Here is a 15,204-nt window from a genome sequence, read left to right as displayed (position 1 = left end):
TAAAAAAATGCTGTTATCAAGAGCTGCTGCTGTCATCCTTTATGAGCCGAGCGGTGTGAAACCTGTCAGAGGTGTCCGGAGGATGCTCTCAGAGGCTGCATTATGTTTCCTGTTCTGCACAGAAGAGCCTTACTGACTCATTTCCACCACCAGGTGGCGCTCTTGGCCTGTTTGCTTTGCCTCAAAGTAACAAAAAGGAAGTCCAGACAGCACTTCCTTTTTAACAACAGTTTGGCTTCATCACATTTCTCATTTGTTCACATGGACTTTTCTGATACGTTTCTAATTCAGGCCTGCTGTACTCATAGTTGTGCCTCTAAAAGCAGCTTTTTTTAAATACTGAGGGCTTAATGAACCAGATGGTTTACGGTCACTCCTGTAAAATCTTATCTCTCCTCAAAAAGCTCTGATCTGCGAGCCGGTCCGTCAGGATGCAGCACGAATACCAAGACTTCACCTTCAAATGAGTCATTCAGCTTTTAAATCAGACTTATTTCCTTGAAGATTAACTGGGTGAATGGTGGTACTTTTGTAAACTAAATGTATGTAAACAAATGAGGGAAAGCACGTATGATTCATTTGTTTTTCCATGATCTCCTCTCAACCCAGACTGCAACACACTCTCCAAATTTCAAGTTTTTACTTGAAATACTGAAGCTGAAAACTGGGCTGTTTTGACTCTTTGGAGATACGTGGTCCTCACAGGACAGCGATGCTACCCAACAGCATACAAAGTAGTTAAAATGAGCTCAACCTTAAACATCTACAGCAGCAAAATGCATCACACACGCTAATGCAGCTGTAATATTCATCCACAAACATCATCAGTAATAGTGAAACATGATTTTCAGCAGAAGTAGTACTTTTACTTTTGATACTGATAATACTTCCATACTTAAGTAAAGTTTTGAATGCAGAACTTTTTACTTGTGGTGGAGTATTTTCACAATCTAAGTAAAGGATCTGAATACTTCTTCACCACTGTGACGACAATATACCCAGTTTATTCAACCTAAAATGCAAGTAATAGCCAAGAAATACAGTGTACCTACATGTATAATGGTGCGCTGTGTTTATAGAGTCATGTGATGCTTTTGAACCAACTAATCAAAGAATAAAAGTTTGACTTTACACATTAAATTCATCAATATGGAAGCCGTTCACTATGAGGAGAAGTGCCCACCACTGATCCAGAGAAGCCTTTGAATAACCTTTAAACTTTAACTTTCCCATGCATGATTTTGTATTTATTTCCTTTTCAGTACCTGTTAGCGGAATAAAATGACTTCCTTATATCGGAAAGAGAAGTGACCAGAATAAAACCTGCCTTTGACGTGTGTCTCGCCTGCAAACATGAATGTGAAAACCTTCACTCGCTTGCGTGATTCAGCTTCCAGCACATCATCATGAGCCGGTACTGATGAGCACATTGTGCAGAACCTGATGCTTCAGGCAACCTGTACAATAAAAAGCTTGTAGAATCAAGGTTTCAACTAACAGTGTGAGGACGTTTGGCTTTAAGGGTCATGGTCGCATTAGTTTTAGGTGTTTTTGGCTGAACTCTTGTTAATTAGTGGTCTTTCTGGCCGTCACCGTCTGCTTTCTCGTTGCCTCGTTGCTCCTTTCGAGGTCACAGGTGTGGTGACAGAGTGGATGTGACGTCCGTGATGTTCTTATCTTCAGAGGGAGGAAGAGGCTACCAATTGTGTTGTGTACACAGGGAGCCACTGAGCTGAAAACAATAAAGTTTTATTGATGCTGCAACATGAGCTGCTGGTTAGATGAGTCAAATAAAGGGGGCGGTCTGAAAAATATCAACACAACCTCTGTTCTGATATTCAGTACATGAGTCACACTGACCCCTGACCTTTCTGCCATGAGCTTCACGCTGAGGTTTTAGGTGAAACATCTCATCAGCTATTCGATGGACTGCCATGAAACCCAGTTCAGGTTCAGTCAACCCTTCACTTCTCATGTAGCGCCACCATCAGGTCAAAATTTGATTTTTTCCAGTCGGTTTGTGGCTAAATACCCACAAAACTGAAGACATTCCCATCAGCCTCAGCTGTACTTTGGGTTTACTGCTAATTAGCAAATGTTAGCATGTTAACGCACGCAATATGGTGAACATTACACTTCTTCGACATCAGCCTGTTAACATTTTGCTAGAAGCGCTGCTGTGCTTTAGTACAGCCTCACAGAGCAGGAACAGCTGAGGATGGAGTGATCCATCAACAACAGAAAATGAAAGGTAATCTAAACAATGACCTTGTACAGTATTAAGAGCAGCAACCCTTCTCCCAGAGTCCAGTCCTGAAATAAGACACACTTGTGCCAACGCTGAAAGGCCTCTGGAATTAATCCTGAAAATCAACTCGAGCTATTGAAAAATGTCACATTCTCACAGATTATTTGCATGAGATAAGGGTGAGGTCAGCCAGGTGTGTGTGTGTTAATACACGTTTGTCTGTGAAGACGTGTCCCAGTGCAGAGATGTAAAAGCTGCGTCATGGCAACATGGAAAACACGAAAAGAATTTGCCTGCCTCATATGAATTTATTGTTGAGCTGAAAGGTCGTGATGAGAAATTAACCAGTCATGTTAATTTCCTCAGATAAGGTCCAAACCTTGTGTAAACAGATACACAATGTGTCTGTTTGATCACCGGTCAGGTTCTGTAATATTCACTCTTAAAGTATGTCATGTCGTGTCATTACTGAAGTTAATAGAAGTGTTTTGCTGCTCATCTCCATGTAGATTGTAAATCAAAATATATCTTGAAACATGAGATTTTTCACTAATCAAAAGTCTAATTTGTTGCTGTTTGTCCTGATGACGATATTAGGAGTTTTATTATTGTGATAATAAGAAAGTTTTTCATTCAAGTTCTCCAAACGGCTGCTTATATTATCATCGTTTGACTCGTGTGTGTCCCAAACACGACACGCTGACTCCATCGCTCGCACTGTAGCAGCGACACAAGTAAACAAACAAAACACTTGCTTGACAACAGGATTTTATCAGGTGAGCTGGCCTCGTTTGACGATGACCACGGGGCCAAAATGTCTGATGCCACAGAGGTTTTATTCGAGCCTTTGAACCATCATTACTTTTCATCTTGTTGTTTGCGTTTGTTCAATACCTGCGTTGCCCACAGACAAATGTAAAAGCAGTGCCACCCATGCAATAAAAAGGGGAGATGCTCACACTCCCGATTTCCAAAGAAACAAAACTTCCTTGAAAAACAGCCGCTGACTGTTAAGCTCATGTCGTGTTTTTGTAGAGAGGAAGTGTAGTACAGCAAGGATAAAACAAAAGTGTAAAGGTCAGTCATAACTGCCATGTGTGTAAAGTTAATATGGCTGTGCCTCATATCCTTCAGGTAGTACTTGTTTCTGTGAGGAAGAAATAGAAAGTAACCAGGATCTCTGGTCGCAGCTTTTTGTGTCATTAAACACTGGCACAGGTCTGGAGCAGTGGCATTGCCAGGGTCTCTTGGGGCTCCAAGCAAGAAATTCCTGGGACCCCCACCCTGCCTGTGCATGCCGCAAAAATGTGGTTTTTGCACACATAAATGCACAATTTCCGAGACATTTGAGATGAATACTGAAAAAATAGATTAGCAGTTCTCAAAGTGAGGTCCAGGGACCAACAGAGGTCCCTGAAAGCCCAGGCCGATCAATAATCATTGTTGTAAATAAGCGGCCTTGTGGCTGGGAGCTCCAAGACACTGCCTGGCTTGCCTGTCCACAAGCGCCGCACCTGGTTTGGAGTGCTTATCTCGTGTTATCTGGAGGAGGAGAATGATATTTAAGCTACTGATTAACTTTAACGTATGAATGCTTTAGATCAGCTTTCTTCTCCTCCAACCTCCCTTTTCTCTGACGTGCAAGTGCAGGATTTAGAGTTATTTAAGTAAGTTATTAAGAGTGAGTTATTTACTCTGGTTCATCCCCTCAAGTGGGACTTGATCAGATAAGATATAACTTTCTTGATCCGACACTGGAGAAGTTAAGATGTTACAGACAGCATTAAAGATGTGTACGCCATGTGACAACATTCACTCATTGGTCAGATGTGTCTGGGGTGGGAGCAGGAATGTAAGCACAGGAAGAGGGTCCTGAAGGAGGTCCACTGGCCAAATACAATGATCTGCATTGCACTAGTCCAGGTCCAGCCTTGTCTGGCTTGGTGCTACCAACTGCTGAATTACTTCATCCACATCCCACAATGCAAAGCACACCTGGTGACGGGAGTCGTTTCCCTCAAACTTGCAGAATTCGTCCAGCAGCTGGAACAGATTGAGGCTGGATCACGTTCCCACCACAAATGAACTGCTCCAGAGTTTGTTAGGAACCAGACCTTCAGGGTCTGGGTCTGGTTGTTTGGTTTGTACCCGGGTTTGACTGAAGTCACCAAATGACCAATGACCAAAACAAGTACTCATGTGTCACTGTTTTCACAGTTTCCTGTCAGACTGTCAGGATTCGCATCAAGATCTGTGGATTATCTTAGATGACGACATTGTCCATGACGTTGTTTTTAGGAATACAGATGCTACTTATTTAGTTGCAGTGTTCGAGTGGAGAGGCCTTCATAAGGATAGATTCCACTGAGTTTAAGTTTTCCAAAGAAAACAATATCAGTGGTAGAGGTCTTGAACCCTCAGCACAATCAAAAACACACGCTTTAGATGACCTGATGCCATGAAGGTTAAAACAGGAGAAAAAGTTTGTGATTTGGACAAACTGAACTTTTAAGCACAGTATTGGAACAAATAATGAGGGTCAGACAACAATTGCATGTTTTCTTCCTAAGATGGTCTCAGAGGCTACATAACCACTGAAAATAGAACAGAAAGGCTTTCAGGAGCTGCCCATTTAGCCTGAAATGGTCGAACCCATTAAGAAGTCCACAATAACAACATGAAGAAAAGGGATGACGTTGTGGAGGTTTAGTATCTTTTATTATGTTACAGATTATGTTTTTATGAATGAGTTTGTTCTCCTGTGTTCTCATTTTTGGACAATAAGAAAGACAGAAAGAAAAACTCTCCTCAAAAGACCGCTGCCTCTCTCTGCCAGCCAAATTCTACCTTGTCTAATGATATTTATTTGAATATCAAACAGCTCTCACATAGTTTCTCATCAGGCTGAATTTAACTCCACAGAAGTCAAATTCAGCTCAAAGTCAGCGTGACCTGTTCATGGTTCAGTGCTTGAGGATGTCATCATACAAATCTGCTGAAGTTAGATCAAGATTCTGAGGCCACGAAAACTGGTTGATCCTGTGTAAGGTCATTACAATAAGGAAAAGCAGTGTCACTTATGCAATAAGGTACAATGAGATAACTAAAAGTGCAATCAATCATCTATAAATAAATATTACAGTAATTGCACTGTGGCATTCTGGGAATTCAGGCTACTACTGCGATGGTAATTATAAAATGTATCACATCATGTTTTATGTGAACTTTTTAAGTTTTACTTCGAAAGGTAAAAGTGTGTCTGCAGTTTAAGTACACACTGAATCAAAGCTCTGGTGAACATCAATCAGACTTTATTTGTATAGAAGTTTTCAAACGAAACACGAACTGTTTCACACAATAAAACGTTTACTGCCCCCATCCACACACAAAGCAACCAATAAAAAGCAGGAACTGTCATGTAAAATACATAAATAAACAGACAAATTCAATGAGAAGGTCTTGAGTTTGATTTCCTCTGCTGTGGAGATGAGGACCGCAGAAATAAAAGGATGCCTGATCACTGGTTTTAGTTCTGACTTTAGGGATAATTGAAAGGTCCCCACCAGGAGACCTGAGGGTTCTACGGGGTTCACGGACTGATAACAAATCAGATAAGTCAGTATGACCACGATCATAAAGAACGCCATAAACCAATTAAGAATCTGGATACTGAGGTTTTAAACCATACGTGCAGATGAGTTTTGAAATAGGTTGGTATATTCTTTCTAGTATGGTCACGCCCCATAGTCAGGTAATAAAAGCATTAATTCTCAGCAATAAGATAATAAAATGTAGCCGTGCTTATTTTCTAGCGTGAGGTTAAAAGTGACATCTGAATCAAAGGTGACTCCTATGTTTTTCACTTGTTGACAAGGTTTAATGCTAATGTTTGTAGTTTGGCTCTCTGAGCTTCAGGAACAATGATTGAACCTTCATTTTTTTCTTAACTGAGCTGCGATCCAGAGCTGGATATCTAAAATACACAGAGGACATACAGAAGACGAATTATTATTTCAGTTCAGTGCAGGTTTAGGTCACGCTGACGTTGCTCTCAGGATGACGGTTGGTCTCTGGTCCAGACCAGGAACCATGAGGTTAACATTTAGGACTTTATGACACGTCTTGACAGCTAAAGAATGTATCTGGCACAGATATTCATGGTGCCCAGAGGACGAACCATTTAGTGACTTTGATGATCCCTGAACATTTCATCTTTCACATCCCGTAAACACCTACTAGACGGATTGGCACAAAATAAATTTACACAATCGTGACTGCAAACAGATAGAAGCTGTTGGCAAGAGACCCCATTTTGGTTTCTGAAAAGTCTGGTTTCCATTTGAAAGCCTTGGCCCTCTATCATCCAGGTATCTGTTGGCGACACTAGAAGCCCTGAAACACTGGCTGTTATCCCCAGAGGCTAAATCAATAATAGACGATTAGCCTAGCATCATTAACAGGTTGATATTTGTGGCTTAAATACCACCATCCACTCAAAAAACCCTGCAAAATGAACAATCCCCATTATCCTCAGCTGTACTTTGTGTTTATGCTAATTATCAAATGCTTACACACAAATTAAGGTGAACATAATAAATCGTATCTGCCAATGCTAGGCTCTGGGGTAATTGTGAACAAATGCTAACCTTAGCATTTAGCTGCTGTAGTTACAGCCCCAGGTACAGAGCTGCTAGCGTTAGCATAGATGTAAACTCTTAGTCTTATTTGATATTTGTAGCCTGTTTATAATATCCTAACACATTTTGACTCTTATCCAAGCAGCATCTCCGGGGATGAAAAATGAAGTCAACACTGAAGTGCTAAAAACTGCAGTTCCTCAAACTGGAGGCTTGCTCCAAATGGCCCCATAGACCCCCATATTAAAATGCCAGACTTTACAGCGGAAATAAATGTTTGCAGCCAGTTTCGGTCCCTAATTTCCCCATTCATGACAACTGCACAGGGGTGAATCTTTATATAAATCACCTGTTTAGATTATTATTATTATTATTATTATTATTATTATTATTATTATTATTCATTCATTCATTCATCTTCTTTACCCGTGCATCCCATTTCGGGGTTGTGGGGGGCTGGAGCCTATCCCAGCTAGCAATGGGCGAGAGGCGGGGTACACCCTGAACCGGTCGCCAGCCGATCGCAGTATTATTATTATTATTATTATTATTATTATTATTATTATTATTATTATTATTATTATTAAGGCAGATAGTCACTAGGTTTAAGCAACCAGGCTCCATTCAGCCCACCTCAGCTCCACCCAAGCTCCACCTCTTTGCCCATGTTTGAATTAGCTGGCGTTCGGTTGGTTTGTACAGTTTGTGGTCTCATCTGTCTTTTCAGAGAACTTAAACTGGCTTTGTTGTGCTGTGATATGTGATATTAATGTCAGTATTGAGGTTGTTCCTTCACCAAAGCACGCAGTGAATTCACTCTTTGTGCAAACATCAGCTGAAAACAGTGCAGCAGTTCCTCTTCGTGCGGATGACAGGACAGGTTTACAGTTCAGGTGCTGGTCCATGGGTGGAGGCTGAGCCGCGCAGTAATGATGAGTGACAGGAGAACGGGCCAATCAGAGGGAGGGACTAAAGCTTTTAATGCTGTCAGAGGCTGCAACACCCAGACTGAGCACCTGTAGCAGCCGCAGAGGAGACGTCCTGGAGGATACAGCACCGTTATCTTCACCTTTATCAGCAGTGGGCAGCAGTCAGGGCTTCCTAACCGGCTGGACCCCCGGAGTCCATCCGTGTTCACACACCGAAGACTGGAAACATGAACCTCAGCTTTCTGTCCGCCGTGTTTCTGCTCAGCGCAGTCTTCAGTGGTGAGCCAAGTTTACTTCCACGCTGTTTAATATTCTGTCAGACTGTTTGGAAATGTGTGTTTGTACCAACATTTTCATCTGAATTTGACTTGGACGTCGGAAACTCATTTTCACGTCACTTTTCACGAGTTAAAGTTCACTTAGTTAAGATGAGGTGACCTGAAGTATTAGTGTCAGTAACAAAAGGTGCCAAAATATCCAAACTACGATTTCTGATGCCGAAAAATGTGTACTTGTAACTTTTTGGTAGTTTAATCTGATCACCAATCAAAGGTCATCGTATGTATTTAAAGTCTTGCTCAGTCAGAAAACAACATTTCTCATGTACATAAAGGATATTTTGTATTTTTGGCCTCCTAGTAAGTTTCAGGCTACATCTGTATGCATTTCAGTAGGGCTTCTTGCAAATAATATACCCATAACATAGAAATGAATATCTAAAACTATTATAATAGTATTTTCAGTGGCAAAAATCTCATTCTTATACATGTATGTGCTCAATGCATGATACATTTATGATCTGCTGTTCTGTGATTAGTGATGGAAAATCATGTGTAGGCAGATTACAGTTATATTTCAATAAAGTGATGATTGTGACATTTTTTGTGGGGGTATCGAATACATTATATCTATGGAAATACAACATATCAGACTTCGTCAAGCACAAGAGGGAGACGGAGGCAAATCTGATGTTTCAAACTAGTAAAGTGTAGTTTTGAGCTGAGGACATAGAAAATTTAATGATAATTGTCATATATTTTCCAAGGAATACGTTTAAAGGAAAAAACTTGTGCTACTTATTGAAGTTTCTTAAGAAAAATACACCTTTTCCTCCTCTTTTGCTTTTTTTTCTACACATTCATGAATAGTCTTAACCTGTGACTCACTGCTCCGTCAGTGTGACTCAAAGCTCTCCGGGGGTGGATGGATGCTTGGGAGGAGGCTTTGGCCAAACACCAGCCGGCCCCCTGAAGTGCAGCACACTCCACACACAGCGTTCACTCGGTGTGTGCATAGGCGGACCCCCTCCACAGCGTGGTGAAGCTGCCCGGAGGAATTTTGATGAGCTCTCCACTGTACAGACCGGCTAAGCTTAGCTGCAGTTAAATCCATTGGTCACCCTTTGCATTGTTTTGGACCGGTCTGAAGTGCATCTCTGTGATTTAAAGTTCCCATAGAGTCATGTGCTGGAGCCTCGCTGCAGGCCTGCAGGCTGTTTGTGTGATTCCCCTCCTGTCATGTGTCGACCTCTATAGAAACACAGACTTGGATGTAGCTAGAGGAAGACTGGGAGTTGATGGAGGCTCCAGTTTGCGGCGTGACTGAGTGTGCCTGAAGTAGCAGTAAAGAGGTCCAGATGAAAAGACCTCCTGAGGGTCGTGATCCTCCTCCTCTGGCGCCACATTTTCTTGTGCCCTCTATAAGAAATCTCTGCTACGGTTTCCTCTGCAAGGCCACATGCGTTAATCATTTATCATGTCATCGCCAGGAGTGAACACACGGTTATTGGAATGAACCCACCCATGTCGGGCTGCGTCTAACCATTATTTTCATATTGTAGTGGATTAATTGATAAATTGCTTAATTGATGAAATGTTAAAAGAGGACACAGCAATGTCCCCAGTTAGCTTTTGTCTGACTAATGGTCAGATATTCAATTTTCTGCTACATATAAAACAATGAAAAGCAGCAAATCGGCACATTTGAGAGGCTGCAACCAGAGATTTGGCATTTTTACTTAAATTAAAAGCATTTTCTGTCAATCAACTGATTGATTGTTCGGCCAATAATCTTGCAGCTCTAGGCTCATGCACCTTTTCAGCCTTTATTTGCAGTCATGCTATCAGTGGGAGAAGTACATAAAGAGCTCATGTTAACCAGCTCAGTTCCTCCTCCTCTGTTCCGATAATCGATGTCATCTTCCTCACCGGACGCTCTCTCAGCTGCTGCTGTTGTTTTCCCGTCCACCTCTCATGTACACTTTTTTTCCCCTCCCTCCGTCGCTGCGGCCCTGCTGTATCCTGTTGGATTAGACCTGCTCCGGGGCAGTAAATCTCACTCTGTAATTGGAAAGCATGTGCTGGCGGAGCTTTAATTGGATATGATATGTGCAGAGGCCCTGCGACTGAGCCCTGCTCCAGGGAGCCATCTGTTGCCTCAGAGTTACAGTATAAGAGCTCTGTTTGCTCGGATGCAGACCACTCTTTTCTGCTATCCTCTTATTGAGGACGCCATTTAAACTGGAGGCCATATGAGAAAAGGACTCACAGTATGACATCATCACCTGGAATAAATAGAGATCGAAACTCAACATCTGATTGGCTTCTTGTTTGCTGTGCCGCTCAGTGCGTCCTCGTGCAATAGCGACGCTGGCCTGAGATGTTGTGTGTGTGCGTTGGGCGGCACGTGTGCGTCTGGCATCACGTTTGTCTTGTCAGTAACAGGAAGAGCCTCAATCCCCGCCAAAGTGAAGTTTATGTGAGATAAAGGAGAGCAAAGTCTTAGTCTTAGTCTGTTAATGATACACACTGTTTTTGTCTGCACTGAATGATAAAAGAAAATGTCATTGACTTTTCGCTGACTTGGTTGCGTGATTGGTTACTGATTATAAAGGAAAAAGTGTTAAATTGTTTCATTTGCAGTCAGTTGTTAGCAGAGTAAAACGTGATTGAAATATGGAAGTGATTCAGCAGGTATGAAAAATAAACTTGGGCTCAAAAGATCAGCAGTTTCAGGGAAACTTCTTATGAACGAACTACAGTGAACTTGTTTAAAAATAACTTAAAAGAACAGAACTTTGCATCCATTTTCTCTATAATTACTAAGAAATTACATAGTTATTTCCAAGAAACATCATACAAAATTGTTAAGAATTTGCAGACTCATAAAAAGCATGTTACCAAAACACAATAATACTCTTTAAAACACAATAAAACGACTCAGAGAATCCCACAAAGCAGTGAGGAAAATAAAGGTTTAGAAATGCAGCAACCAGCTTTGATTATTGGTTATAAAACTATGTGAGCGTTAACTGCTTTTTACCTCTACAGGGAAAATACTGTACTTTTCACTGCATTTATTAAAAAGGTATAGTTAGCAGAAAAAAAAATATAAATATTATAAAATATGATGTATTTCTACACAATAGAGGATTTAAAGTTGTTAAAATAGGCTCCAGCTAAAGATGTGGGTACATTCATATCAAGAAGATCAACATGATTACCTTTGTAAAGGAAGAATTTATTGCGATACTGTTGTATTAGACTGCTTAATTTTTAGCTAGGTGTGCCTAATAAAGTGGCAAGTGAAGGGCTGCACCTTGTTATTTTGTGGATTTATTGATTGCATGTTATCTAGTGTCTTGTTTTGTGTGACCAATAAAACCTAAATATTTACTTCAGTATCATATAAGACAAAGAAAAGCAACAAATGCTTTAGACACTGGAACTGCTTCAGCTCCAAAATAACTTTCTAACTAATCAATAAGCAACAAGGTTGTCAGGTTATTTACCAAGTAGTCATCTGATGGTTTCAGCTCCAGCTCAGTGTGCAGTATATGTCCACAGTATTTTGACTATTACTGGGATATTGACATATTTCCCAGCCCTTCACCTCCAGCATTTGAGGCGTCAGTGTATCTTTGATCAGACTGTTGACAGGAGGCTCTCAGCAGGATGATGGACTCTGAGTCCTGTGAGGTCGCCCCTGGTGACCCGGCGTCAGCTGTGTGGCTTTGATGTGGCAGCCCTCAGGCCTGGTTTTCACTCAGCAGTGAATGCTGAAGGCCTGTGTGTATCTGCTGGTGTGCTGTGGGTTTTTGTAATGCAAGAGTGGGCACCTTTAAATACCAGGAGGTCATAAAACAGTCTGCAAGAAAGGTTCACTCCCATTGGCTGGCAAAGGGACCCAAAGTGTGACCAGTAATTAGCTGTGAGCTGCAGTCCAGCATGCCTCCAGCATTTTTGTCTTTAATCAGCTTGTTTCAGATGTCATACTGCATGTTTTCTGAAACACACACACACACACACACACACACACACACACACACACACACACATCACTGTAGGTCAGCTCTCCACACGACTCCTCAGCCTCCTAATGAGATGCTGCCTTTTGGCCTCAGGCTCTTCCTGATTGTTGGGTCACAACCTGTCAGTTCGTCTCCTGCTCTCTGTGCCCTCTTTAAAAATCAGCTCCGACTCCGTCCTTCTCGCACCGCTGCTGGATGCGATAAAGAACTATTTCAGGAACGTTCTTTCCCCACAACACCAACAATACACTGGAAATATTTCATGGTAACAGTGAGAAACCAGGAGAGCTGTCTGGGCTGCTTGGGAGTTGTTCTGGTGTGTAATTAATACAGACAAAAATTACTCTCCAGGAGTGGCAATGTGGACAGGAAGTGGACGATGTGGGCTGGTGGAACTGGATCTGACAGTTCAGGAGCAGTACTTCACAGGAGTGCCGTTATGTCGCATGAACAAAAGTCTCCTGAAGTGCAACACAAGCATCAGTGCTTACATTTGGCTCCATCTGTCTTTGTTTCTGCTACTGTTAGTGATATGAAGTGAGGTGCAGCTGGAGGCAGACGCTTCCTTTAGTCCTACACTGCGCTTATTTGACTTCTGTGTTGAGAAAAATAGAGGTGGAGAGGCGTGTCGGTGCATCAGCACAGTGATAGTTTGCAAACCAACTAGCAGGCGTTCGTATTTGAGTTGGTGGGCAAAGCCGGACCTTCTTATCCACATCCTCCTGAGTGTGTGCTCGCAGGCCGACCTTAGACCCACTTGACACCCTGCCTGACCCAGTCATCCCTTTTGTGTCTGCAGGGGATTATCCGGTTTTGGGTTAAATCCTCAGAGACAAGGCTCCCTGTTAGACGTGCAAGGCAGAGCATGCTCTTAATTACTCCACTGTTTCAACTATGTTACACTGACTGACTGTAACTTTACCAACACAGGACACCTAGAAAACTCACAAAAACAAGCATCAGGCCGCTAACATGTAATTTAAGAAACGCTGTGCATGTGGTGAAGTGGGAGAAGTTTTTCGGTCTTTGATCAGGGCGACATCGGTTGTCACTGAAACTTGCTGACATTTCCATTTAAATGGAAATAGAGAAGCAGCACTGAGCTTTGAAGCAATTATCACTATGAAAAGGACAGTGGAAGGAGAACAACTGTTTGTTCATGATGGGCTGTACGCATTCTTCTCTATGACAATTTCCCTTTTGTCCATCACTTCCTTGTACGAGAAATACCTCAGCAGGCCGGGAACCTTTGTTCAGTTGGACATTTTCAAGGTCTCAGCTTCAACATCTTTACATAATCAGATAATAATTACTGTACATGGCAGCCACATATTAAAAACCCAAGGTCAGCTCAGTCGTGTGGCCTTTGTGTACATGACATCAAAGCTAATCTCATATCAACATTTCTTATCACAACAATCTAGATAGCTTTAGAAATGTCATCACACCCAAAAAAAAAAACCCTTTCATATTTTGTTTTCCAGGTGAGACTGTGTAAAGAATTATTGCGCAATACCTCCAAACGATAGCCTTTATTTCACTCTGTGTGCTCTACTTGTAATGGACTTAGCTGGAGCAGCAGGAGGTGATAAGGATGACAGTAGTTTACAGATTCATAGCTTTACAGGCATAAAAAGACATCTGATGTTCAAACTGTAATAATGCTCTTATGTCAAGGTCCAGTGTAACACTCATAGGTTAACAAATCAGGGCTGCAACTTACGACAGTCAGTTGGGTGGGAGTCTGCTTTTTATTTTTGTTCTATACATGTGTGGATGTGTATTACTCATGTTGTGGGGGCGTAAATGTGTTCACACACAGGTACATTGTGGGGACTCAACATCCTACCTGCCTTATGGGGACAAAACACAAGTCCCTATAATGTAAAGCATTAAATTTTATGATGAAGACAAGGGGGTTAAGGTTAGGGCTAGGTAAGGTAAAAACACAACATCCTATTGGATGTTACAATATTAAAAGGACGTTTGAAATAAAACCACTGGTGGTTAAAAGATGGTCCTCCCAAGATAAAAAAGGAGAGAATCATTAAAAGAATATCTGTAAGAAAAGTTAAATAAGTAGATAAAAGAAAAGAAAATGATTAAAGTAAGGGTGGGGCTGCTGTACTAATTTTAGGGGGTCCGAAGCGCAGGTGGTGTAGCAGAAAGCTAATATAAATGAAAACCATTTTTTCTTTAATAAACACCTACCTTAGTTTCTAAAAGACGTTTTTTCCCCTGAGGTTATAGAAAGAGTGTGTTCAAATGACTGTTTGTTGTCAAAGACCAGTAAATAAATCAATAATTTAGTAATAGATTTTAAATAGATTATATACTATAGGTTAAAATACTGGATTGATTAAAGGAGAGGCTCAATGATAAAACACACATGTATTAAAAGTGATAAATATATATAGAGGAAAATTGTTACAAAAAAACATGCATGCACACATGAATATATAGAGTATAGAATATAAATAATAAATAAATAAATTAGTTAAAAAGTGCTTTAAAAAGGGGGGGAGATAAGTGCTGTCCTGATTTTCTTGATTATTGGACAAAGAAGGAGGGGTAAAAACAAATTACCGCAAAAACACCGCAAACAGTAAATTATATATAATACAATTGTTTTAAAGAATACACAGTCATTTTTGAAAACATAATGCAGAGGTGCTCTCATGAAAAGAAAAATAATAATGAGGAACACATTAGAAGACAGTAGCCGCGGTGCAGGAGGGGACCTGGGTAAAACACTGTTGGAGGGAGAAACATTCAAAAGAACGGGGAGATCAATATTCCATTGAAAAAGAAGATGGAGGATGGATTCACGTTAAAATTTCTCATTGAGTCCTGTTGGCTGAATTGTTTTCAGCTGGTGGATCCATCTCCTCCCCACGCCTGTTGCTGCGCCGTGGACCACCGTTGATTGTTCTCCAGGCCCACGCTCTGGAGGTTGTGCGGGCCATGGAGTTTAAAATGAGTCTATAAAACGTTTGTACCGTTCCCACTGTTCATCCTAAAAATATGTTGTTGGATTCTTAAAATTAGTTGGTTGCCGGTCTCTCCCACATACAGTTTATT

At 41.3% G+C, this 15,204-nt stretch overlaps 1 protein-coding gene across 4 annotated transcripts in view; it reads left to right on the top strand.

Moving 5' to 3' along the window:
• Window positions 1–7,906: 7,906 nt before the first annotated feature.
• LOC143334571 (uncharacterized) overlaps window positions 7,907–15,204 on the top strand; it is a 32,059-nt gene continuing 24,761 nt past the window's right edge. For all 4 annotated transcript variants that reach the window (XM_076753410.1, XM_076753411.1, XM_076753409.1 and 1 more), the window contains exon 1: window positions 7,907–8,093. In XM_076753410.1, coding sequence (XP_076609525.1) covers window positions 8,042–8,093 — 52 coding nt within the window. In that variant the 5' untranslated portion in view covers window positions 7,907–8,041. The remainder of the gene's footprint in view (window positions 8,094–15,204) is intronic.

Source organism: Chaetodon auriga, chromosome 16 (assembly GCF_051107435.1).
Source record: "Chaetodon auriga isolate fChaAug3 chromosome 16, fChaAug3.hap1, whole genome shotgun sequence".
Taxonomy (NCBI): Eukaryota; Metazoa; Chordata; class Actinopteri; order Chaetodontiformes; family Chaetodontidae; genus Chaetodon; species Chaetodon auriga.
Note: the sequence above shows the minus strand (reverse complement) of the source record. Positions and strands in the feature narration are given on the sequence as shown.